The sequence below is a fragment of the Sarcophilus harrisii genome, chromosome 1 (assembly GCF_902635505.1).
Source record: "Sarcophilus harrisii chromosome 1, mSarHar1.11, whole genome shotgun sequence".
Taxonomy (NCBI): Eukaryota; Metazoa; Chordata; class Mammalia; order Dasyuromorphia; family Dasyuridae; genus Sarcophilus; species Sarcophilus harrisii.
Genome location: NC_045426.1, coordinates 551,786,118 through 551,810,820, shown reverse-complemented (window position 1 = coordinate 551,810,820; position 24,703 = coordinate 551,786,118). Strand labels below are relative to the sequence as shown.

The window sequence follows — 24,703 nt, the reverse complement described above, 5'->3', positions numbered from 1 at the left end:
AATGAACTGAACCAGCTATGCCCAGAAAAAGAACTCTGGGAGATGACTAAAAACCATTACATTGAATTCCCAATCCCTATATTTATGCCCACCTGCATTTTTGATTTCCTTCACAAGCTAATTGTACAATATTTCAGGGTCTGATTCTCTTTCTACAGCAAAATAACGGTTTGGTCATGTATACTTATTGTGTATCTAATTTATATTTTAATATATTTAACATCTACTGGTCATCCTGCCATCTAGGGGAGGGGGTGAGGGGTAAGAGGTGAAAAATTGGAACAAGAGGTTTGGCAATTGTTAATGCTGTAAAGTTACCCATGCATATATCCTGTAAATAAAAGGCTATTAAATAAAAAATTAAATTAAATTAAATTAAAAAAAAAAAAAAAAGAAACTGACTCCGAGACCAGCGCTGGGTTCGCACCCTTACGAAACGTAATGACTGTGGCATTTAAGGTGATACCTTTATCAATGAAACTTGTCAACAAAAAAGATAAAAGTAAATAAATAAATGAGCGAGTTTGTACTATACAACCTGTAGGTTCCCGACTGGCTCCAGGGTTAGACAGAAAGGTGGTACAATACCTTGGAACCCCAATTCCCCACATTTTAGAAGATTTGAGGGACATAAAAGTTAAATCACTGCATATTCGTAATTAAAATTATTCGCAAAAGTCAAAAATTCTTTAACTGTCAAAGGAAACTAAGAACTGCAAACTTAAATCATAGGAACAGCTGGACCAGATCACGCTACGATCCACTCTTCTCCACTAAAGCGTTCCCTCTCCACTCTCTGTCCCGCCCCTTCCCTCCTATCTCCGCCCCTGTCCCGCCCTCCATCCTATCTCCGCCCCTGTCCCCGCCCCTGTCCCCGCCCCTCCCTCCACTCCCGGTTCTCAGGCCCGCCCCCACTCTCTGCCCCTCTATTCCAGTCTTCTCCCCACCTAGTCCCCCAGCCCACGTGCTCCCAAGTCCCGCCTCCGCTCTTTCGTCACGCCGTAGCAGAAATTTCTAGTCTAAATTGACATCACAAGTCCAACTCTTAGAAATACCTTCTGTCTCCATTCCCACGCTTCCCAATTTCTCTCATTTGTCATTTTCTGAGTGACTTGATTTAATCTTGGAAAAATTAGTGGAACTGCAGTGAGAATGGTGTTTAAAACAGGCGCATAGGTAGACAGCACTGCGTTCTCAGTGACGTTACCCCGGAGCGCCGGCGGGAGAAGGACCCTAGCATTCCGTGGTGATGACTCACCCTGGCTCCGCCCTCGACCTCGCGCTCCGGAAGGAAAAAGGAAAGGCGACGCGTGCGCGACAGCATGGAGTTAGTCTGCGGCTGCTACGAGCAGGTCCTTTTCGGATTCTCGGTGCGCAGGGAGCCCGGGCCGAATGACAAGAGCGAGGTGAGAGCGGGGCAGCGCATTCAGAGGCAGGGCTGTGTCCTTCGGGCCTCGGAGCAGCTGCGTTCGGGGCTGGGAAGTCGGGGTTCGAGACGTGCAGTCTCCTCCGCTTGACGTCATGTAAATGGCGTCACGTGGACCGAGCCCTGGGCCGGGAGCGGAGACCTGAACGCTTTAGTCTTGTGGGAGGCCTGCTCCAGCCGGGGTTTCACATGGGGAGGAAGGAGATCGCCCCGAGTTCTGGTGGAAAGGCTCAAAATCTGTTCCTCCAGAATAATCAGAACTTGCTGTTTTTGTAATTTCTTCACTTTGGCAAATAAATGCTTTTGCCGACAAAATCTAGTGGGTGCAAATATTAATGTTCCCGTAAAGGGGGGGCAGGGGGAGAAATCGGGGTCCAGATAATCATACAGCTGCCATTCAATTAGAAGTTTTAGCAGTCCCAAGAACGGCGTTGTATCTGTTATCAGCCTTGCTATTAGCGGCTCTTGTACACCGTTTGGCATTTATTATTTATTATTATTATTAATTCTCTGAGTCCTGCAGCTCCCTGTCCCGCCATTGCACCAGTTATAATTATACAGGTCCACAGTGACGTCTTCCTCTTTGATTTTCATAATGCTTTTTAGTTCATACGATCTCATGCCGTACTCTTTTACTGCTTTATGTTATTTACAACAAGGTTGGGGATTTTGTTTTTTGGTGCTAGATTTCTCTCCTTGTTTTGAGCTTCCTGAACTAGCAATGTTGCGAAAACTTTCAGATAACCTGAGATAAAAGCACTCTCAATCACACACAAAAATGGTCATACCCTTACTCGTATCACCAGCAGACACCTTTAGGATCCAATTGTTCTACCTTTAGAATCCAGAACTCCACTTTTAGACCCTGCCCTCTGACTCTTTTATCTGCCCTTCATCGCTGCTTAAAATTATTTCTTAGTATGACTTGCATAAATCATTTAACTTTTCTCAGCCTGTATTTCAATATTTGCAAAGTCGTGGTGATATTATTTGTAGTATCTATCTCATGCTGCTTTTGTAGGATATTGTATTAGAAATTTTAGAGTCCTTTTAAAATAAGTTGTTGATTTAGTCGTTTTGGGAGCTGTCCATGGTTAGGGTTCTGTTGTGGACCTTATGTTTAGCGATGCTGGCTCCAGATTTCCATCTGGAAAGAAATATGTTCATTATTTGAAGTTGCTTCTCACAAAAGTATTCCCCTCATCTTGTCTGCTTTCAGTTATTTCAGGTTACTTTACAGAAACGTTGAGTGTTCTTATGACAGAAGTTGAGTACAAGGTCATGATAGTTGAGTCTTTTGGAACCTAACTTACCCTTTGTAGCCATGTAACTTTAATGCTTGGATTTTGTTTTGTAGAATAGTTGAGGGAATCAAATAAAATGATGTTTTAAAAGTGTTTTTTTTTTTTTTAAATAAACATTAAAGTGCTTTTTAATTAAATCATTCTCTGTCAGTCTCAATGTGGAAAAATTGGATGGTAGTGAACATCGCCTCAGTACTGATAGGTTAACTTCTAAGCATCATCCTTGGTATCAAGACATTTGTTATTGATAGATCTCTATTGGTAGATAGATAGATTTGTTATTGATATTGATAAATCATTCCCTTAGAATACGTGTAATAGATATGATTGTAACCGCCATACAGCTCTAATATTCCCAAATCTAATGGTCTTTGGGAACATTACTTAGATAAGTAGATAATTAAAGACAACTCTAAGGTACTGCTACTCTCAGATTGGCTAAGATGACAGGAAAACATAATGATAAATGTTGGGAGGGGATTTGTGAAAACTGGGACACTAATACATTGTTGGTGGAGTTGTGAACTGATCCAACCGTTCTGGAGAACAATTTAGAGCTATGCCCAAAGGACTATCAAATTATATATAGTTTTTGATCCTGTATTTCAAAGAGATCATTAAAGTAAAAGGAGCTACATGTGCAAAAATGTTTGTTGCAGCCCTTTTTGTAGTGATAAGAAACTGGAAACTGAGTGGATGCCCATCAGTTGGAGAATGGCTGAATAAGTTATGGTATATGAATGCATTGGAATATTATTGTTCTATAGAAACGATCAGTAGAATATTAGGGAGTCCTAAAGAGATATGAAAATCAGTTAAGTGAAGTGAGTAGAACCAAGAGAACATTGCCAACAGCAACAAGATTATGTGATGATCAATTCTGATGGATGTGGCTCTTTTCAACATTGACGTGATTCAGGCCAATTCTAATAGACTTGTGATGGGAAAAGCCATCTACATCCAAAAAGAGGACCATGGAGACTGAATGTGGATCACAACATAGTTTTTTCACCTTTTTTGTTGTTTGCTTGCTTTTTGTTTTCTTTCCTCTTTTTATTTTCATTTTTGATCTGATTTTTCTTGTGCAGCATGATAAATATGGAAATATGTATAGATGAATTATTCATGACAAGTAGATAATTAGAACATATAATATTAAGCACATACTATGTTCCAGGTACTGCTGTTGAGATCTGAGGTTATAAATGCAAGAAATCAAGATAAATCTTAACCTCAAAGAGCTTACACTCTAAGAAGGAAAGTTAACATATCAAGGGCAGCTGGAAAGGGAATAGTATATGTAAGATAATAAAATGGAAGTTTTGTGGGAACCTAGTTTGGGGTAAGAAAAGATTAGAGCTCACCTATCAAAGCTACCGGAATTAGGGATAGAGTCCAAGATTGGAATGGATAAGAGATAGAAATGATAGCTGGAGAGTAATTAAGTATGATGAAGAGGTTGCATTACTAGTATATTTTGTCCTCCAGCTTTTCAGATGACATGCTGGCCTTCCTTATTTGGTTCTCAATTTTTGCTTGTCCAGTGATTGTACTCATTGATTTTTTTTTCTACCTCTCTATAACAGGATTCATTTACAGCTACTATTGGTTATTGAAAATAATCTATTCCCTTGTCAAAGTTAATCAATATAACCATTAACATGTGTTGTGATTGTGACTTTAGAGTCTGTCTTATTCACTTTCAGAAATGGACTCCTGTGGCTGATTTTACTCACCACGGCCATGCTGCCTCCTTGTCAGCAGTGGCTGTAAATAATCGTTTTGTGGTCACTGGAAGCAAAGATGAAACAATTCACATCTATGACATGAAAAAAAAGGTAGAACATGGAGCATTGCTACATCATAATGGTAAGGAAATTCTTTTACAATGACTATATTGGTATTTTGTGTTGTATTTACATATATATCAATACCTCATCATTAAAATATGTAATAAAACTATTAGTTTACCTAACATGAAGTGTTCAAGAAGGTAACAAAATCAACATGGTTGTATGCTTTAGAATCAACATTTGGAATTAGCAGACATCTTAGTGTTTATGGCATATATCTAACATTTTGTGTACAAATTACCATTTATGTCAGACTATCTGTGATAGTTTGATTCACTTGAAATAATAATAGTATTTACATAAAGCCTAGGATTTCTATATGCTTTAAGTATGTTATTTTATTTAATCCTCATAACACCCCTGGGAGAGAAGTTCTCTTGTTATACTCTTTTTATAGTTCAGGAAATCAAGTGACTCGCCCAAATGTTTGAATCAGGATTTTAATTTGATTCTTTCTAACTTCAGGTCTAGCATTCTCTCTATCTAGCCACTTTAATTTGGAAGGTGTTGCTTATAAGGCCATAGCTCTGAATTCACTTAAAGTGGTAACAGTGAGGAAACAAAGACCTAATTGCTGACCACTCCACTTTCTTCAGCCGGTCACTTATGTTTGGAACAATACATATCCACTACCATGTTGGGAGAAACCAGTGATAGGATTGTATATTTGAAACTGAAAGAGAATGTAGACGTCACCTATACCAGGTGCACCTTCATTTTTATAGGATGAGGAAACTGAATCCCAGAGAGATACGACTTGCCAAAGGGAACTAGACAACTAAATAGGAGAGGAAGGATTTGAATCTTTGACTGAATCTAATGACCTTCTACTGTAATACACTGAGTTGCTGTTTAAATTTAAAAGTGTCAAATCAGCATGTTTGAATTAAACATACTGATGGATGAAATATTTAACTGTCCAAATTAAGACTTTCCACTTTAACAGTGCTAAACTGGTAGCTTTTCATATGTGTACCTAACATAAGATGGAATTTTCAATTTAAAAGTATAGCAGTAATGTAATTGTGGCAACTTTGACTTTCTTTTTGTTGATAGGCACAATAAATTGTTTGAAATTCTTTGGTAATGGGCACTTAATTAGTGGAGGAGAAGATGGACTAATTTGTGTTTGGGATGCAAAGAGATGGGACTGCTTGAAGTCTATTAAAGCACATAAGTGAGTCTGAGCCTCTCTCTTTACCTCCATTGAAATTCTTAACATGGTAACTAAAATTGGATGCTGAACTATAGTTCTTCCCCTCCTCCCCCCTTTTTTTTTTAAGGGGACATGTGACTTCTCTTTCTGTTCATCCATCTGGCAAATTGGCACTATCAGTGGGAACAGACAAGACATTACGGTAAGCAATAGTTAACCAAATTTTTAGTTAGCAGTAATAGAATTAGTCATTGATCTCCAAGCAAAACAAGAACTTTTACTGTAGCATATTTTACTGACTTAGTTGGGTGCTTTTCTTTATGTTTTCTTTGTCAAAGCTATTAATCTTTTCAAGATATATTCATATAAAGAAAAATTTTGTAAAAAAATTAGCTCTTAAAAGTGGGAACATCACTCTTGGATCAAACACATAATATGTTTTTGTGAATATACATTGAAAATGATGATGGATTCTGGATCCCTCATATTAAAATTTTCCTATGGCATTGAATTTCATCTATATCCCACCTTCTTAAACTATGGGTTGCAACCCCATATGGGATCTCATAATTGAATATGGGGGTAGTAAAATTATGACTTATTATCAGTAAATGTACCTTGTAATTCAAAGTCATGTAAAAACTTCTTGAGCAACAAGAAGTTGTGAGTGGAAAAAGTTTAAGAAGCCCTGATCTAAATCACCAAGATGAAATGTTTTTAACAAAATGATATATTATTTTCTCTGTGTTTGTTTTAATTAACACTTCATTGATTTAACTTCCTGTTAGCATCATGCAAACATTGAGTATTTGTTTAGTATTAGTTAGTAATCATATTGATTATATTACTAAAAAACCTTGTTTTACAGAACATGGAATCTTATTGAAGGAAGATCAGCATTCATAAAAAACATAAAACAAAGTGAGTATTCTGTTGGCAAAATGTTTTTGTTTTTTAAATTTTATTTTGCCTTTTGTAGTTATAATAGTCATTTCTGCTTAATAGCAACTCTTGGCCTTCTTTTCCAATTGAATCATCTCTTGAAACAAAGAAAAACATTTAAATAAAAATAGTAGATGCATCAAGCAATGTCACGATGTGTGTATTATTTCATATCCATATAGTCTCCCATTTCTATAAAAAAGAGAGAGTTATGTTTCATCATCTCTGGCACTGACATTAAACATTGCAGCTAATCAGAATTTGTATGCCTTTTAAAGTTGCTTTTGCTTACCATATTACAAACAAGTCTAAGTTTTTTCTTTGATTCTTAACTTTGTTTTTCATCACTTTGTGCAAGTTTTCCCCTGAATCTCTGAATTTCTTGTATTAGTTTCTTAATGGAACAAGAGGACCATCTCCAAAGTTGGAAAAAAAATATTCGTTTGTATTCACATATGATTTATGCAGATATCTCATTGATGGGCTTCAATTTCCAGATTTTTTGCAACTGTTAACAAAAAAAGCTTTGAATATTTTAACTAATCTATTAGGAAATGGATCTTGATTTTATATTGGCAGATTATGTTTAAGTGTAATTAAAGTAATTTTTACCAGATTGGGAATTTTATGTGAAAAATTATTTATGAAGATAAAAGGAAGCAGTGTAGTACAGTGTAGAGAGTTCTGGATTGGGAATGAGAGGATCTGAGTTCTAATAATCCTAGTTCTTTTATCTGGCAGCACCTAGTGATTTTGGGCAAATCAGTTTTACTTTTGAGCCTTATTTTCCTCCTCTGTAAAAAGAGGATTTTCAATCAGATGACCTTTTAGGTCCCTTTCAGCCCTAAATCTGTGAAGTTACTTTGGTCCTCTATTTTCCTAACTTTCATAGTAAAGTTTGTAGAAATAAATATTTTTATTGCTTTTTTGTGATTTTTAAAATTATTAGACAGTTAGACAAATATTTCTTTAATTATTTTTAAAATTGTAGATGCTCACATAGTTGAATGGTCCCCTGGTGGAGAGAAATATATAGTTGTCATAATAAACAAGATAGACATCTACCAACTTGAAACTGCTTCCATTACCGGTACCATCACTGCTGGCAAAAGAATTTCTTCTGTTACATTTATTTCAGTAAGTACATAAAACTAACAGTGGAATTGTGTGTGTTTCTGTGTGTGTGTGTGTGTGTGTGTGTGTGTGTGTGTGTTCGTTCAATACTTAGGTACATTTTCTTGTTTTTGATTCTTCTTAGGATTCCATACTTGCTGTGGCTGGAGATGAAGAAATTGTAAGGTTGTTTGATTGTGATTCACTAAAATGTCTCTGTGAATTTAAGGCTCATGAAAACAGGTATTTTCTTCTTAACACTTAAGCTTATTTCTTTTTTCCCTTCCTGTATAAATGTCTGTGTTTACACTTAAATGCATACATAGTCACACATATATACACATCCCCAAGGGCAGCATGGTGGCACAGGGGATAGATTACTGGGCCTAGAGTCATTGTTCATAGCTAGTATGTTGATATAATAAAAATGACAATGCTACCAGAATTAATGTACAGATTTATTTTTATACCAGTCTGCCGAGGTGGATACTTAGAGGAAATAACATAGCAGTTATTTGGAGGAACAAAGGGGAAAAACAATCTATAAAATTAAGAGCATCAATGAAAAAAGAATGAAATGACCCCTTCTAGATGTCCGATTAGTTTTTATTAAAACTAATTTGGTTCTGATTGGAAAATAGATCAATGACACAGATCAGGCAAGGAGATATCATCCATTCTAGGAGTTTTCCAGAGAAATTTTGCTTGCAGGAGCCCTTCTTCTGATCTTCATTAACATTTCGAGGGTACCAGTGTAGAGCTAGGACTACTCGACTGTTATTCTTCACTTTTCTTTTATGATTCCTTCCCTGTTCTCCAATTTTCTGGTCAAACATGCTTTCCTTGATATCAGTTTTTCAGCATTGGCAATGTGTCTCTGCCTCAGTCCCTGTTACTGAGGCTTGTGGATCACTTGAGTTTGGGAATTCTAAGCTGCAGTGGGCTAAAGCTAATTGAATATCTTCCTCATTAAGTCTAGCTCCTGTAAAGATAAGCCCCCAGGAGAAAGGCGCTACTAAGATGCCTAAGGAAGATAAAACTGACTTAAGTCAATGGAGCAGGCCAAAGCTCATGCTAGTCAGTAGTGAGGTAAGATCTATAAACTGGATAAAGCTTCTGTACAACCTGAGATAGGGGTAAAAAAAAGAAAATAAGTGTCTGCTTTCATTCACCATGTGTCTTTCCTATGTTGTTTGGATTGCTTTCAAAACTGAAAGATTAATCTGAGATTAATGTTCCATGATTCACAGCCTATAAGATGATAAGAATTGGGCTTTTATGGAGGAGAACAATTTGGGAATTACTGTAAGCACAGAACAATTTCCAAAAAATTAGCTAGCTCTTACTCTTTTTCCAATTTTAGGTCCAGTTTATCATACCTCTTAAGTTATGTGTCATAATTTGCAAGATATTGTTTTCATCCACTTGGTTTTTCCAACATGTTTTATTAGGTTAGTCTTTTGAATGATAAGAATCTTTTTGAGTATGCCTTCTTGTTACATCACAGCTGAAAGCAATTACTACATTTTCTGTAAATGGTAACATTTAGAGAACCTAGTGATTTATAGGAAGTACCTCTTCTAATTACACAGGATATGTCTTCCATGACAAACACTTTTTGGCAAGCTAATGTCTCCTTGTTTGAGTCTTCATGTCATTTTGATACTGAGAGATTAATAGTAATAGAGTAATTCTTGTTGCTGTATCTAGCTTCAACTCTTAAAAATTCATGTGAGATGAGGCTTTAAAGATGGTTTCTGTTCTGTCAAGTCAGATGGTTTTTGGAATCTGTTTTTGAACAGTGGGATCTTAGCCTTTCAATATTTGTCAAGTCTGTGATTATAGAATTATGATCTGCTGTAGAAGATAGAGTAAAAGCTTCCCCAGGTATCTCATGTGTTTTCATTAAGGGTCACTTAGTTCTGTACAGTCTTAAAGATTTTAGAGAAAAGAAGTAGGCACATGGTTGATAATTGCTTTTGGTGAGGATAATACATTATGTGATGCTTTCTTATTTGTTTAGAATTGTCCTCTTTGAGATCTTAATAACTGATCTACAGTGCCTCTTAAATGGTTACTTTCTGCACACATTCTTCTTTGTTTATTTGGTCAGGTACATCAGATTTTCCAATCTTTCGTTTTTTACGTTTTATTTACATATTACAATAGTAAGCATTTGGTATATAGAAGATGGAATCTAAGGAGGGTGGTAGTTTTAGTCACCAATAATAGGAATGTATTGTTTTAGAAGCTGTAATACGTTTGTGGTTTTTTCAGTTTCATGTCCAAATTCTTTTAGACATGGATTCCATTCCATCTCAAGCCAAACTTTCTCTTGTCCAGTTTTCTAGTGCTTTTTACTGTTTTATGAAATGATAGTGCTGGTAATTCTCCATCATCAATGTTCTCTGGGGTATTTTGCAAAAAGCTTGTACTTTAATCCAACATTTTTTCCTTGTCTGCCATGTCTCTCTTGGCAGAGTATTTATTGGGGATAATTTTTGGCCTTTAGGATTTCTGATTCCTTTTGGTCACTATTACACATCTGATATATGTCTCCTAAGAAGTCATGATAATCTGAGTCAGTATTGTTGGTTTTCTTCATTTTCAGTGTTCATAATCATTTGTTTATATAAATCAGGCTAGGGCTCTTGTTATTACTCACCAAGTATTCTTATCTTTATCCTAACATAGTGTGTGTGTGTGTGTGTGTGTGTGTATGTCCCATAATCTTTTTTCTTAATTTTTTTAATTTAAATTTTTTTTTCAATAGTATTTTATTTCTTCAAGCATATGGAAAAATAATTTTTCAACATTCTTTTTTGTAAGACTTTGTGTTCCAAATTTTTCTTCCTTTCTTACCTTCCCTCTTTCTAAACCAGCAAGCAACCTGATACAGGTTAAATATATACAGTTCTTTTAATATTTTTATATCATGTTGTACCAAAAAAGTCAGATCAAAAAGGGAAAAAGTGAGAAAAAAAAAAAAAAAGCAAGCAGACAACAAAAGAGGTGAAAATACTATGTTATGATCCAATTTAGCCCCCATGGTCCTCTTTCTGGATGCAGATAGCTCTCTCTCTATCAAGTCTATTTGAATTGATCTGAATCACCTCATTTTTGAAAAGAGCCACATCCATCACAGTTGATCATCAACTATAATCTTTTTGTTGCTGTATACAGTTTTCTCGTAGTTCTACTCACTTCACTTAGCATCAGCTCATGTAAATCTCTCCAGATCTCTCTCAAATCATCCTTTCAATTTGTTCTTAGAGAACAGTAATATTCCATACCATACATTATAACTTACTCGGCCATTCCCCAACGAATGGGTGTCCACTCAGTTTCTGTTTCCTTACCACTACAAAAAGCTGCTACAAACATTTTTACACATGTGGGTCCTTTTCCCTTTTTTATGATCTCTTTGGGGTATAGACCCAGTGGACACATGCACTGCTAGATCAAAGGGTATACAAAGTTTGATAGCCCTTTGGGTATAGTACCAAATTGTTTTCCAGAATGGTTGTTTCGTTTCACAACTCCACCTGGTGTAGATTTTGACTTTTGCTTTAACCAATTTGAGATTTGCCTATATACATGGACTAAGTTTTACTTTATTTTATTTTATTTAAAGCTTTTTATTTTCAAAATACATACTTGGATAATTTTCAACATTCATTCTTATAAAACCTTGTGTTTTAATTTTTTCCCTCCCTTCCTCCCAAGCCCTTCCCTAGAGAGCAAGTAATCCAATATATATGTGCATTGCTTCTAAATACATTTCCCCAAATATCATGCTGCACAAGAAAAAACAGATCAAAAAGGGAAAAAAATGAGAGAAAACAAAATGCAAATAAATAACAGCAAAAAGAGTGAAAGTACTATGTTGTGATCCACACACAGTTCCCACAGTCCTCTCTCTGGGTGCAAATGGCTCTCTTCATCACAAGGTCATTGGAACTGACCTGAATCATCTCATTGTTGATGAGATTCATGATGGATTGAGTTTTAAATGCCTTGTGTGTCAAGAAGTAGTAGTTTGCTGCCAAGAAGTAGTTGATCTGTTTGTTTCTTTTTTTTTTTTTTATCTATTTGATGGATATAGTCAGTTTCATTTTTCATATGGATGTTAAACATATCCAGTACCTTCTGACTCTCTTCATGAAGAAAATATTCATGATAAACGGGTATGAAGCTTCTCAATAATAGCCTTTTACTTCTCATCTTTGAATTCAGTACCATTTTTCCAAACATATTTTGGAAAATCTAATACTACTAAGAAAATTTTAGAGCTTTAAAGAAGCTTTAAAAGAAGCTTTAAAGCTTTAAAAAAGCTTTAAAAGAAGCTTTCTTGAGAGGAAACTCTTCCAGTTATAGGTCAGCTGCCTCTGCAATTTAAAATCTTAAAAGCTGGCTAGAGCCCTGTTTATTTTTTATTTTTATTTATTTATTTATTTTTATTTTTATTTTTTATTTAATAGCCTTTTATTTACAGGATATATGCATGGGTAACTTTACAGCATTAACAATTGCCAAACCTCTTGTTCCAATTTTTTACCTCTTACCCCCCCCCCACCCCCTCCCCTAGATGGCAGGATGAACAGTAGATATTAAATATAATAAAATATAAATTAGATACACAATAAGTATACATGACCAAAACGTTATTTTGCTGTACAAAAAGAATCAGACTCTGAAATATTGTACAATTAGCTTGTGAAGGAAATCAAAAATGCAGGTGTGCATAAATATAGGGATTGGGAATTCAATGTAATGGTTTTTAGTCATCTCCCAGAGTTCTTTTTCTGGGCATAGCTGGTTCAGTTCATTTAGGGTTAGTCCATTAGAAATGATTTGGTTGATCTCGTTGCTGAGGATGGCCTGGTCCATCAGAACTGGTCAAGTCATCTCCCAGAGTTCTTTTTCTGGGCATAGCTGGTTCAGTTCATTACTGCTCCATTGGAAATGATTTGGTTGACCTCGTTGCTGAGGATGGCCTGGTCCATCAGAACTGGTCATCATATAGTATTGTTGTTGAAGTATATAATGATCTCCTGGTCCTGTAGAGCCCTGTTTAACATTAGGACCATATACAAGGACTTTTGCCATATAAAACTCTTTACAACCTGAACCTTTTCTATCTTTTTAATATTCTTCCTTTCCACGTTCTGCCATGCCCATTCTCTAATCCAGCCAAACAGGCCTTTCTGTCTCACACTGCAACTCCCAATTGATGTGCTCTCAGGAATTCTCTCCTTTGACCTCTAGCTCATACCCTCTGGTTTCTTTAGCTACAGACCTTTCAGAGCTCTCTTAGGACCTGTTGCCACACCCTTTAAAATATTTACTCTGTATTTCTATAATACTTTCCAGTTATATATGTCTTGACTCCCTCTCCTACCCCACTCAAATGTAGCTCTTGAGGAGCTCTTTGTCATCAGATTAATTTTCTCTTCTAGAGTAAAAGATATTTGCAGCTTTGATGTCCCAGAGCATCATGTTATTGTTACAGCATCTAATGATGGCTTCATCAAAATGTGGAGATATAAACCAAACAAGGTCAGTACACTAGCATAATTCAAATATACATTATTATAATAGAGTGGTCACTGCAGTTTTGGTTATTAGTTTTCTCCTTATTTTGCTAGTGGACCCGAGTTTGAATCTTGACTCTTGATAGCCCCCTGGCTTTGGACAACCAGGGTACCCATTGAAACCTTAGTTTCCTTATCTGATAAATAGTGGTGATAATCTCCATAAGGCCAGGCTTATAGGTAGGCATCTGTCTAGAGTAACAGGTATATTAACAAAAGCTTTTATTGATGATCTTTTTTTAATGTATCTAAATCCAGAAAATTGACTCTTATTGATATGTGTTTTAGGGGGAGAGGGGAATGGGGATTGTATGAATGTGTATGTGAGAATGACTTACACGTTTATTTCTGTAGAGAGCTTAGAAACTCTTTAAGACATAGGGAACACAATTTTCAAACCTGATATAGGGACATCCATGTCTGTCCCACCTATCAGGATGGTCATAAGGCACAAATGGGATAGGAGAAAGCACTGTAATAAAGTGTTTAGCAAATATGAAACATGGCTAATATCAAAAACACCTCTGAATCAGATTGTTGGGAAGTGAAATGGACTTCCATCTGAATTGTTCTATTACTGTATGGTTTTTGACATTTTTTACATTGTAGATATGTTTAGCCTTGGGGAGGTTTTTACAGTTAATGGGAATCTATAATTAACACTATAGATTTTCAGAGTTAAATGAGTAAATTCCATGGCCCAAATGTGAATTAAGATATACTTAATTCCTTTTTAAAATTCAGAGAAGAGATAAACTTACCATGAAATAAGCTTTGATTAATAGTGTTAGCCAGAGGCAAAAAAAAAAAAAAAACAAAAAAAAAACATTTTAAGTATGTGGACCTGAATTCAAAGTCTGCTTTTGCTACTATCTGAGTGATCTTGGGCAAGTCACTTCTCTTGCACTCAGTTTTGTTTATCTTTAAAATAGGTTAAGTGACTTTTCAGGTCCCCTTCCACTTCTAAACTCTATTCTGCACCATTACAAACTACAGTGATTTTGAATAAAAACTTTCCTGAGGGACAAATCTGGATGTGTGAAATGAGGCAGGGACTTGATTTTTTTATCTTGGGAAGGGTGTTTTTTTCAGGTTTACATTTTAGAAATTCCAGGTTGCTATTTGTGGTCTTTTAAATACATCCCATCTCACTCATTTTTTTGTCATTGAACTAGATTTTAAATTCTTTATCTTTGAGATAGAAAGGAAAAATAACAGCTTTGTGCCAAAATAAGTACTCTACTAAGCACTTTACAAATATTATTTCATTTGATCCTCACAACAGCCTTGACACATAGGGGATTATTATTCACAGTTGAGGAAGTTGAGGAAATTGAGGCAAATGGAGGTTGTTAGTTGCCCAGAATCACACAGCTAGTAAATGTCTGACTGGATTTATACCAGGTTTCTCTGACTTTGCTTTGTTCTCTGAACTATCTACCATGAAACCAGGGGCAGAAAAGTGAATGGTGTATAGTGAGTGGGTAGTCAGGGCCATAGTCTTTAAAATCCTGACACAGTAAGTTTTGTTTGTAAACTGTTTTTACATACATAGTGTGTGTAATTTGAAGTAATTTTGCATGTCATGTAACAGTACTTTACGAAGAACTGCAATGATTGAATCAAAGTCTTTTGTTTTGATGGTGATTTTGTTCCCAATAACAACTCCATAAAATGAATTGATTTGCACTTAGTAGTCAAAGTTTTGAAATCATAATTTGTCATGCTTTATTCCTAGATTGTTGTATTTCAGGATTTGTATCCATGTTTTACTACTTTATTATGAGGTTTTTTACCTTTTATAATTATGCAGGTTATAATACTGAAATAAAAACCAAAAGAACTTTTGAAGTTAATTCTGTTTATGGCATGAAATCTTAAAGTTTTCTTAATGGATTAAATGTAAAGTCTAATTTCATTAAAATAATTCAAAATTAACATATTTTCAATTTTTTCTCCCACTTCAGAAGACTCCTCCATCCTTACTATGCGAAGTAAATACTAAAGCCAGACTTACCTGCCTTGGGGTGTGGCTTGACAGAGTTACAGATGTTAAAGCAGATGTTGAAGATCAACTTCCTACAGCTGCAGTCCTTTCTCCTGGTAACTGATGTTGATCACTTGTATTACATTTAAAATTTTCATTTATCTTTTACAGTGGTTCTAAAAGGTGTGTACCCCTCTCCCTAGAGTTTTGTTAGATATGCCTTGTATTTCCCAGTGTTTGTCCTTGGCTACAATTTGCTGCCTGCAACAGATTATTAGGAAAGTCACAATAACAATGTTAATTTTAGAGGTGTAAAGCTACTGTAGAGTTTTGATAAGGAAGAGATCAAGAGGAGGACCAGGTCTGGGACCTCACTTCCCAGAAACCCTTATCTTTTTGTTGTTGATTTGAAATCAGTATATCACAATTCCTTATAGTAGAGAATACTGTGCAGAGAACAAATGAATATTGTGCTTTAGATGAGAAATTGATATATCTATTCTCCATTTCATTATTTATTATTTCATTATTATTGGTGTTTGGGGGGAAAAATTTTTCTTCATTGTCACTTTCGTTGTGTTTCAGAAGAACAACAAGAATTCATAACTAACCCCCTGAAATCTGATGAGTCAGCAGGAAAACAGCAACAGTCCAAGAAAGTTGGTTGTACTAAGGAAAGTAAAAAACCAATAAAAGCAGAAAATGTACCGTCAGTCAAGAAAAGAAAATTGGGAGGTATAATAGAAAAGAAGAAAAGAAAAAAGACACAAATCGCTGAATAAATCTTTGAAAATTCAAGAAAGTTTTTGTAATGGAATCATTTCTCAATTTTTCCTAATCTTATTTTTTTAGTAAAAATAAAGAATTTCTACATATGAGATTCATGTGGTATATATATGAAAACTTATATTCTAAAGGTCTTTCTTTGTTGAATGTCGATAATATAGTAACATAAACTATGCAATATTTTTATATAAAGTAAATAAGGTTTGAATTTATAATCTTCAGAAGTTCTAATCCTATTCTTTTCAAATTCAAATGTAAAATTAATAGAGATGGATTTTATCAGTGTGGTGAGAAAAATATTTTTTAAAAGTTGTAAAATTGTTTTTAAAAAAAATTGAAAAAGTTTCTAAATGATGTTGGAAAGGCTAACATTTAAAATGTTGTTTTCATCACTTCTACCAAGAATGAAAGCAAATCGTAGTTGACATGTGACTCAGTATTCTCAGTAAAGATGATCACACAGTATTCATTCTGCTCATTGAAATAGCAAAATTAAGAAAAGAGTGCTTAATGCAAATATACAGAGAACCAAATACTTGAAGCCTGTAGAGATGAACAAGGAAGTAATAAAATAAAAAATTTATTAAATGTGAGTTACAACTTTTTTTCCTTTTAAGGCAAGGTTTAAGTAATGAGATAATTATTCAAAGACTCCTTTTTTATGGGTAGGACATATTATGTGAGTAAAATAAAAAATAAATACTTGGATTTGCAAATATTAAGTTACATGTTAAAAGGATAAAAATGGCAGGAATAAAGTCTGAAAAAGCTAGCAACCTATTGTATCTGAAATTTCAATCTACATCTTCCATGAGTCTGGGGCTTTAATCAATAGACTCAACTTCTCCAAAGATGGGAAGTTCAATATTCATAAGAGTTCATAGGGGATTAAGAAGTGAAAGTTTATTGTGAGGATCAGGTTAGTGCCGGTGTTTGCTGACTAGATATATAGAAAAAATTTTGCAAAGCAATACAGAGTCTGTGGATTCAGTGTTGTGGAATTACCAAGTAGACCTTTGGCTATTTACACAGTTAGATCCACTAAGATGGCCTTTATATGAAATAATGGCCTATAGTGAAAATTGGTGAGGCAAGTTTCAATGTAGTTCTAATAATATTTGAAAAATTTTAAGTGATTACCACTTAATTGCTATTTAACTATTTTGATTTAATCTTCAAAGATTTTTTTAAAACTAAAGCTTAAATTATGACTTTATATTTCTTTGTTTTCCAAAGTATGTTTATATTTGACACTATTAATGCAGAAAGTATATCTATTTATATAGGAAGTATCCATTGTGACTAGAGAATGGCTTAGATCTAAGCACCATAAAAGCATTTGCCTCTCAAAGTGATCTAAAGGATTCTGTTGGGCAAAAGGTGTGTTTCATTTTTCTCATCTGTAAAACTACATAGTTCTTAAAGCTTACAATCTTAAAAAAAAAAAAAAAAAAAAAAAGCTTCCATCATATCCCCTTTATGTTCTGTAGCATGAAAAAGTTCTTGCCACTGAAGTCCTTAGTACTATGATATTTAAATAGTACAACTAAATTTAATTTTATCAGTGGAAATGAATAGGTCACTCCCATTTCTTCATCTCTAGAATGCTCCTATCATCTACTTCATAGCATTGCAAAGAAAATGCATTGCCAATTGGTTGTTATATAAAAAAGCAAGCTATTGTTTCTATATGTAACATCTAGAAACAAATATTCTGAACTTTATAGCAAAACCTCATCACTTATAGTTTCCATTTCAATAAGATGAGGTGGTGTCCTTGTCTTGTTAGAGACAATATGGACATTAATGTGAATGTAATTGAATTCTCAGTTCACCAAGCATTAATATTGAACACCGATTATAAACCATGTACTGTAATAGGTGTCAGGGATGAGGGAATAAAACCTGGACTTGTGATTTCTTTTGTATAAGGAACTCCTGACCATCTCATCCTTTCATTATACCACTTCTATCTGTCATCTTCATCTTTCTCCCCTGTGGACCTTGAATTTTGCCCCTGGGATTCTGTGCTCTGAAAGATGAGCATTCACTCTAACTCTGTTAGGACTAGGCCTCTGTGTTACTTCTGACCATCTCCATATTCGTACTGCTGTTCTTCCCTTTTCACCTCCTCTTTATGGGTAGTCTTCCCCCATTAGAATGTAACTGAGGACAGAAAATTAAAAAGTATATACAAAATGACATCTGATGTGAAGTCATGGGGCAGTAGGTTGTCTTGCCCTCAGTAGCAATGATAATATTTTAAAAATCACATTTATTTAATATTTCCCCCAGTTATATTTAGAATAACTTTTTTACATTAAAAAAAAAAAAAAAAAAACTTGGGTCGCAATTCTCTCCCTTGTCCCCACCCCTAAGTTCCATTAATAAACTACATGTGAAGCTATGCAAAACAATGATTTTTTTGTTGTTGAATTTATTGTATTTTATTTTTTAATACTTTTTTTAATTATAGCTTTTTATTTACAAGTTATATGCATGGGTAATTTTATAGCATTGACAATTGCCAAACCTTTTGTTCTAATTTTCCCCCTCCTTCCCCCCATCCCCTCCCCCAGATGGCAGGTTGACCAATACATGTTAAATATGTTAAAGTATAAATTAAATACAATATAAGTATACATGTCCAAACCGTTATTTTGCTAAAACAATGATTTTTAAAAAAATTTTTTACAGTTAAAAAACTCCCTCAACTAGAGAGAAAAAGAAAAAAGAAAGTCCATGTAACATGTATAGTCAAGCAAAACAAATCCCCACATTAGCCATGTCTAAAAAATGTTGCATTTTGTATACCTTGGTTTCATGTTTTAGGCAAAAGTTTTCTCATTCTTTGAGTCATGGTTGGGTCAAGCAATGGTAGGGAAGGAAGGAAAGGAGTGCAATGCATTCTGTACCTAGTCCTGCCTGATAATTAAAATAATAGTCTGTGAAGTCCTAGAGTCTGATTATAAAGGGGTGAGGTTACATCAGCCCTTGTTTCAATTTGAAATCTAAAAGTTGCACATTTTCCCATTAAACATGTTTTAAATATCTTTTGTACTGTTTTTATATTTAACCATTTAAATATCTGTATTGTTTCTTTAATAAAATTTACTATATTTTTCTAAGTAGAGTATTTGTGATTTGAGTTATTTGTAAAGTGTTTCCTTTGTTTTTGGTAAGAATCATTTCTTTGAGGAATTTGAAAGCTGGTTAATGGTAACATCACCACATAGAAAAGCTGGGAGCCTTCTTCCAGGAAGTATGATGGATGTGTAAAGGATAGAGAGACTGGAGCATTTGTAGACAATTTGTACAAATTGTACAAATATGTAGACATTTTGTATGTGGCTGTGGGTGGCTTATAACAGAAAATGAGAAGCTCTTTGGTTGGTTATGAAGGCATCCAAGAGGCCTAAACGATTCCATCATTCCTCTCTTTCAGCTGCTCCATTTCTATGGGTTTAACCAACACCTTTGCTTGTAGTATCAGGTGAGAGATCATACTTTTAAGGAGTGAAGCTGTGGGGTTTTTTTTCCTGAGGTCCTTTGGTCAAGAGAAAGAGACCTCAGCTTTTGTTCTTTGCATTTGTTTGATGTTTTCCTTTTTAGGTGGAGACTGGAACCTTTGCTCTTGTGAGTTCTAAAGGTAATGAGAGCATAAAATATTAGTAAAGCATTTTGCAAACTTTAAAGCACTATATAAATGCTTTTTTTCCCCCTGGAACCTAATTGGCTTAATTTTCAAGTAATAGTTTTTTATTTTTCAAAATATATGCATAGATAATTTTCAACATTCACCCTTGAAAAACCTTGTGTTTCAAATTTTTGCCCTTCTTTCCCCTCTTCCCCTTCATTAGACAGCAAGTAATCCAATGATGGTTAAACATATTCAGTTCTTCTAAACTAATTCCAAATTCATCATGCTGCACAAGGTGAAAAGAGGAAAAAATGAGAAAGAAAAAAGCAAGCAAACAACAATAAAGGTGAAAAATAATGCTAGTTATTATTGTAATAATACTTGTTCAGCATACTCTAGTTTCATTTGGAAGTGTTAGTTATTCTTCCATATATTTTTCATGACCTTCTTGGTTGATTTCTCTGTTAAAAGAGAGATTTTTATTCAGGCTCTCTCTATCCAGCACACTTTAGCTGTGTGATTATGGGTAGTCCATGAGATATTTTGATCTTTCTGCCTCTCTTCTGTATTCTACATCACTCACCTTAGGAAATCCTCTTCACTTCCTGGTTCCTCCTTCTTCCTCTACTCTATAGACACCTTAGGTCAGGCTGCTGGGTCCTCTTGTTTGGAATCATCTGATACAAGAGTTCCCTGGCTTGAGTAATCTTTGTGGTATCAGGCCTGGCTCCAGGCAGATTTTCTGCCCTTTCTCACACTCATTCCTCTCTAATTTATGACTTTGAGAACTAACCCTCTGCCTAAGTCTTCCTGAAGCTCCCCCTTGTATTCCCTGTCTCTTTTCTTTGAAAGGTTGGGCAGAATTGGTTCTGCTAATTCTTTCAGTTTAAAGAGGAGTTTAAGGAAGGTCTCTGGTGGGAATCCGAAATTTGTTGGGAAGCAGAGAGACTCAATCAGTAGCCTAAATATTAAAGTTCCCTGATGTTAACTCATGAACCTTTCATCTTTGAAGCTTTTTACAGATTTGGCTATCACAGATAATTCCATTCATTTTGAAGTTTTGAGGTAAGAAAAAATTTTAGTCTTACAGAAAAAAGGAGGAATTAGATGAAATATGTAAATTACATAATCAGAAAGATGATGGAATTACAGGTTTTTTCCCTCAAAATCCTTCAACCTCAGTGGAATTTTTTGATGCTTTCCCTAATTTTATTCAATATAGAATGTTTTCTTTGTCCATCTCATTGTATTTTCACATTCTGCCTTGATTTATAGTTTCTATGTACTTTAATTTTCTAGAGAACAAGTGTTGTCTTATTCTTTATTTCTACAATCTGTACCTAATCTAATACCTAGCATATAGTAGGTACTCAATTAATATTTGCAGCTTGGGCCTGAAATCAGGAAGACTCACCTTCTTGAATTCAAATACAGCTTCAGACACCTATTAGCTGTGTGACCCTGGGCAAATCACTTAACTCGTTTGCCTCAGTTTCCTCATCTATAAAACCACTTAGAGAAGGAAATAGAAAATTACTCCAGTATCTTTACTAAGAAAAGCCTAAATGGGGTCACAGAGAGTTGTACTCAATTGAAAACAAGTAAACAACAATAATAAATATTTATTGAATGATTGTCTGCCTTACATTGTGGGAAAATGATTTTCCTTTTTGTACAAAAAATATGCATTATGAATTGCATAATATATATAATTTATGATATATTTATATTACATATATGTGTATATATGTATATGTATGTGTGTGCATATATATATACACACATACATACACACACACACACACACACACACACACCTATAGCCTGATTTTAGATTTTGTCTCTAGGCTTAAAGGAATTTGACAAAAGAATGTTTTAATGGAAAGAAATTAAACAACCTGTATAATACTTCACCCACTCAATGTTTTAACCATAGTCAGTTTTTCATCACAATGTAGCTTCTCCTTAATACATAGCATGCTCTTTGCATGCCCTTACTTTTCTCCTGGAATGAGCTTATAGGACATAAAGGAACTTTAAGGGAAAGTTCATTAGAAAAGGTAAATCTCAAGCAAAACCTTAAAATTAATTTCAAATGGAATAAAAATAATTTTAATATTACTCCTACTACTACTTCCCTTGACTGCTATGAATAATTGAGAGAACAATATGTAGAATAACCTTGTCAAATTGTTAATATTAATATTTAAATTAATTAAAATGAATAATATTAAAAAGGAATATATTAAAATTTGGCATCCAATATTACACACATCAAGCAGTAGTTTATGCAACAATTGACATAAAATTATAGAATCTTAGAACTTAAAGGGACCTCAGAAGCCATTTAGTTCAAGTCGTATCTAAATGAGAATTCTTTTTACACCATCTATGATAAGTAATTGTCTAGCCCTTATTTGAATTCCTCAGGTTAATTTTGAATGCCCATTTCACTTTTGAAAAGCTCTATTAGGAAAAATTTCCTTAAAGCAAAAGCTGCTTCTATACAATGTCTACCCACTGCTCCTAATTCTGTCCTCTGGTCCAAGACCAAACAGAGAAAGTCTAATTTTTTTCCCCACCTGATTATAAATCCCAAGTTGCATGATTTGTATTATGAATTGTTCTTAAAACTCTTGCCACAGCCTGGTTTTTGGTTTTGTCTCTAAGATTACAGAATTTAATAAACAAAAGAATATTGTTGTGGAATAAAACCTTGGATTTAGAGGGAGAAGACCTGAGTTAACATCTTATTTACTGCATATATGATATGACCTTAGCCAAGGTATGTAAGCTATATGAACCTAGGTTTTCTTATTTGGAAAATGTAGAGGCTAGACTAGGGGATTTCTAAGATTCTGATGATCTCTAAATTCTATCCAGATGTCCAAATTATAAAGTATATGAGAACATAACACAAGTCATTTCACCTTGTCTCTCAGATTACATTGTTTCAAAATGAGGTTGGATAAGATGATGTCTCATGTCCAAATCACCTCTCACATTTTATGAGTTCTGACATTGGAAAATATTATGATTATCTAAGTGAAATTCTGCCTCCTTTTAGAAACTAATATTATCTTCTTTTAGCACTCAAAAAAAAAAAAAAAAATACTTCCCTTGAAGCTGACACAAGTGATTAGATAATGACTGAAGATCAGCAGACTCCAGACCTAAACTGGTCCTTGTATAATCTTGGTCACACCCAACAGACATATTTAATGGTTCAGCTAAATAATTCACAACTGAAAGGCCAGCAAATTGCATAGTCTACAATTGTTAATGAATCTAAGAGACAAAGAAAAGGGAGCACTTGGATAATTTTCTTTTGGATCAGATGAAAAGAAGTAGAAAAGTTTTTATATGGTGAAGTATGTGGAGCGAGGCATAAAAATGGTTTTAAAAGTTATTGAGAAATGTTTAAGAATAAAGTAGCCATAACTACCATTTACATATGGTATGTATATGCTGTATGGTTTGAAAATCATTTTGCCTGCATTACCTTATTTTATCCCTTTTTACAATCTAAGAAGTAGATAGTGTAGGTATTACTATTCTCATTTTACGAAGATGGAATCTGAAGGTCAGAAAAAGTTAGTGACTACTCCAAATCCAAGGTCCTGCAAGTTATTAAGCTGCAAGAGCAGGATTAAATCCAAATGCTACCTTCAAATATGTTGTGGAATATACAAAGGAGATGCTAGTGTCACTTTACAATTAATTGAATTTTTTGTTATAGCTATTTTTTTAAAAATCATAAATTTATTGGTGGCATTAAATAGCATATTAGTTTTATGCTGGTGTTTTTGTTCTTTAAAAGATACAAGTTCTCTCTGGGAGAGAGGTTTCTTGGGGAGGTTTTCTGGAGGCAGCCTTAGTTTCAGTTACAAGTATTAATCACTCCAAAATGCAGCCAGCTGATAAAATGCAAATGTTTATTTTCTCCTTCCAAAATAGCTCCGGTTAGTTTTTCTTAGAGGCCTCTCTCTCTCCTTGGTTCCCAAAGCTCTTGCAAATTGTCCCTTGCTTCTGCCTCTGCTTTCTTCAGCCTCCAGCCAGCACTAAGGTGGAAGATGCAATGAATCTCTCTTGCCTCGGAGCAACCCTAACCCTAAATTCACGCCCTCTGGCTTGTGGGCTTCCTCCCAGAGTGCTCCTCTCCGACCTCAGTCAATGTCCGAAGTAATTCCTTGAAGCTCTGAGAGCTTCCTCTATATATATGATCTCCCAATCTGGTTGTGCCTCTGAGAATGGGCTTCTGCTGAACTGACCGAAGCTCCCTTCTTCAATCTAATTCAGCTGAACTCTTCTCTCAGTATTTTCAGTTCAACTCCCCGATAGAGCCTCTGTCTGTTTCTTATATAGGATCTCTTCTAAGACAGAGGGATTATGGGTTTCTCCCAGAGTGCTCTCTGGCCCTGAATGCTTCAAGGGAGGTGGGAATTCGGATATCTCATACTAAACCCTAAGATCTCCCACACGTGTGAACACAAGCATTCCACTTAGTACCTTGTTTCAAGTTGAGTTAACACTAGGATTCCAACAATTTTAGGTCATATTTATCATACAACAGATGACTCCTTATGGAGTACATTTTGAAATCAGAGGATCTATATTTGAATTGCCTCTACTATCTTACTACGATCTACTTATCCCTTCCCTTCCTATGCCTAAAATGAGGGGAGTTTGATCCCATGATAGGCATTAACTACACTGTACTCCATTAATCATCTTGAGAATTCAATGCTATCATATAGCAATTAACTCATTAATCCTCATAACCCTTTCCAGAACTGAATAGCTGAGCAACCAGGATATCTTTTTAGAACAGGGAATTTTTTTGTTGTTGTTGTTTACAAGTAAGCATACTTCCAGAGATGAAGAAATGGCAAACTACTCCAA

The 24,703-nt window shown here is 34.8% G+C and overlaps 1 protein-coding gene across 1 annotated transcript; it reads left to right on the top strand.

The window, feature by feature from the left end:
* The first annotated feature begins 1,082 nt into the window (after positions 1–1,082).
* Positions 1,083–18,526, top strand: PAK1IP1 (PAK1 interacting protein 1). The gene is made up of 10 exons (XM_003760183.4): positions 1,083–1,406; positions 4,437–4,599; positions 5,640–5,760; positions 5,867–5,941; positions 6,608–6,660; positions 7,673–7,818; positions 7,940–8,037; positions 13,254–13,353; positions 15,356–15,491; positions 15,961–18,526. The coding sequence occupies exons 1-10, from the start codon at positions 1,323–1,325 to the stop codon at positions 16,155–16,157; spliced, it is 1,173 nt and encodes a 390-aa protein (XP_003760231.1). The 5' UTR covers positions 1,083–1,322; the 3' UTR covers positions 16,158–18,526.
* The last annotated feature ends 6,177 nt before the right edge of the window (positions 18,527–24,703 follow it).